Source organism: Raphanus sativus, unplaced genomic scaffold, assembly GCF_000801105.2.
Source record: "Raphanus sativus cultivar WK10039 unplaced genomic scaffold, ASM80110v3 Scaffold3807, whole genome shotgun sequence".
Classification (NCBI taxonomy): domain Eukaryota; kingdom Viridiplantae; phylum Streptophyta; class Magnoliopsida; order Brassicales; family Brassicaceae; genus Raphanus; species Raphanus sativus.
In genome coordinates, this window is record NW_026619111.1 from 7506 (window position 1) to 9669 (window position 2164).

The 2164-nt window shown below is 39.9% G+C and overlaps 1 protein-coding gene across 1 annotated transcript; it reads right to left on the bottom strand.

Moving 5' to 3' along the window:
• Positions 1 to 649: 649 nt before the first annotated feature.
• Positions 650 to 2046, bottom strand: LOC130506944 (LEAF RUST 10 DISEASE-RESISTANCE LOCUS RECEPTOR-LIKE PROTEIN KINASE-like 2.5). Its single transcript, XM_057001641.1, has one exon. The coding sequence runs from the start codon at positions 1825 to 1827 to the stop codon at positions 652 to 654; it is 1176 nt and encodes a 391-aa protein (XP_056857621.1). The 5' UTR covers positions 1828 to 2046; the 3' UTR covers positions 650 to 651.
• Between the last annotated feature and the right edge of the window lie 118 nt (positions 2047 to 2164).

Consider the following 2164-nt stretch of genomic DNA (forward strand, 5'->3'; position numbering starts at 1 on the left):
TAATTATGCAGATGGTGTCTTTCCATGTCGTCCTATCACCGTTACCGTTTCCATATGAAGCTTTTAACGGGAGACATAGATCTGTGTGTATTTCCATATGTGTGATTTTTTCTTATGACGTCACATAATTTCTTATCTGGGAGAAGAAGGGTTCAGAACCTTAATAGAGAGTCATCATTTATTTGGGAGAGTCATTATTTATGGTGTGTTCGGTTCAGACACAACGAGTACAATGGTTTTTGCACACTGCGACTGCTTGGACAACGACTCAGATTCGCGGACGAATCTTTTTCTCACCCGGAGGGACTGATGCAGCGCATACTATGGACCATGAGTTTACGGGATATACATGTTTGTACAGTTTCTATTTTATTTAGCCATTATATTAATTACGAGGATAAGTACAATTTGTGTAGATTAGAATGTGGAGATATGGTTAAGATCTCGTTAGCCTAGTATATATAGTTTGATCTATAGCTTTGTAAAGATGATCGATATATTGAATTTATAAAAAACCTAGAACTTTCAGTTCTTCTTTCCTTGTCTTCGGCATTCTTTGGAATCAACGATTATCAAGAACCCTCGTTTGAACGGCCATTCTTCGGAATCAACGGTCATCGAGTTCTCGTCGAACGGCCATTCCTCTTGGAATCAACGATCTTCGAGCTTATCAAGCTTGACGCTGCGCCAATTCATTGAACATACTTCTGTGTAAAGAGAAATATCCTCTGAAAGCGTAAAAGATTCTGGAAGAGTCGCTTGTAAAACAGGCTTCGGAGGGACTTCAAGAGCATCAAGACTTCCTTCCATCATCTCTACCACTCTGTCCATCGATGGACGATCTGAAGGGGAAGACTGAATACACCACAAACCCACCAATGTCATCGTCTTTGCTATCTCCTCTTCTTCAAAGTTGATTCCATTTCCTTTAGGCCTTCCACTGTCTCCCATCTCAAGATCCGTATAGATCCATTCTGGAAAGTATACTGAGCTTTTAGTAGATGCAGTGTCTTCAGTTGATGGTTTGGCTCTTGATCCAATCATTTCAAGAACCAGCATTCCATAGCTATACACATCCGACTTGTGTGAGACTTTACCGTACACTCTTGAAAACACTTCAGGTGCAATGTATCCTATCGTTCCTCTTGTGTCCAACACTGACATGATGCTTTCTTTCCTCCCACAAAGCTTAGAAAGGCCAAAGTCAGAAACCTTGGGGCAAAGGTTGTGATCCAAGAGTACATTCTGCGGCTTTATGTCGAAATGTACAATCCTTGTCCTGCATCCATGGTGCAAGTACTCTAGACCACGAGCAACACCTAATGCAATTTCATATAGCTTCATCCAATTCTTATTCGACGACTTTGTGCTTGAGATGAAGTTATCAAGAGATCCATTCTCTAAAAACTCGTAAAGAATGGCTCTCTTGGTACCTTCGGCACAGAATCCAAGCAGGGTAACAATGTTGACATGAGAAGTTTTGCTCATGCTGGCAACTTCATTGAGGAAGTCTTCACCATTACCCTTTGAGTCTTTCAAGACCTTCACCGCTACACTACGACCATCACAGAGTGTTCCTCTGTAGACAGTTCCAAATCCGCCTTTCCCAACCACTATGGCGAACGACTTTGTGATTCTCTTCACTTGTGCATAGCTGTAGTGCTTTAGTGGAATAAGGGCCTTTAGATTAAGCTGGCTAGGAACATCTGATGTCTTCCTTCGCCGGCTGATAACACAGTACAAACCTCCGGCTATAAGAATGATGGCCACAAATCCAAAAGCATATTCCATTCCTAGAGATGAAAACAAAAACCAATTGTTTATCATCGATCAGCAAGAAGAACATACAGCTCTTCCAGAATGTATTAAGTATTAAGTGTATTAGAAATAAGATTACATTCAATAAATCTTAAACGCAGACGTCTACCACAGGAAATAAACGAAATAAATTAATCTATTCATAAGAACATTATGGTAACTAAATAACAGGAAAAGGATAGCACCTGCTTTTGCGGGAGAAGAGATGCCTGCATCTACAGGATGACAACAAGAAAAGGTCAGCCAAAAAAATTGAAGAGAAGACATTTTCTGTACTAGAAAGTAAAATCCTGACATTAAAAGGAGATTTTTTATTTATTATTTTTGTTTAATGGAATGTAGGAAG

Bases quoted from the DNA above. Each gene is read 5' to 3' on its own strand.
- LOC130506944 (XM_057001641.1), bottom strand. From the start codon at position 1,827: ATGATAAACAATTGGTTTTTGTTTTCATCTCTAGGAATGGAATATGCT.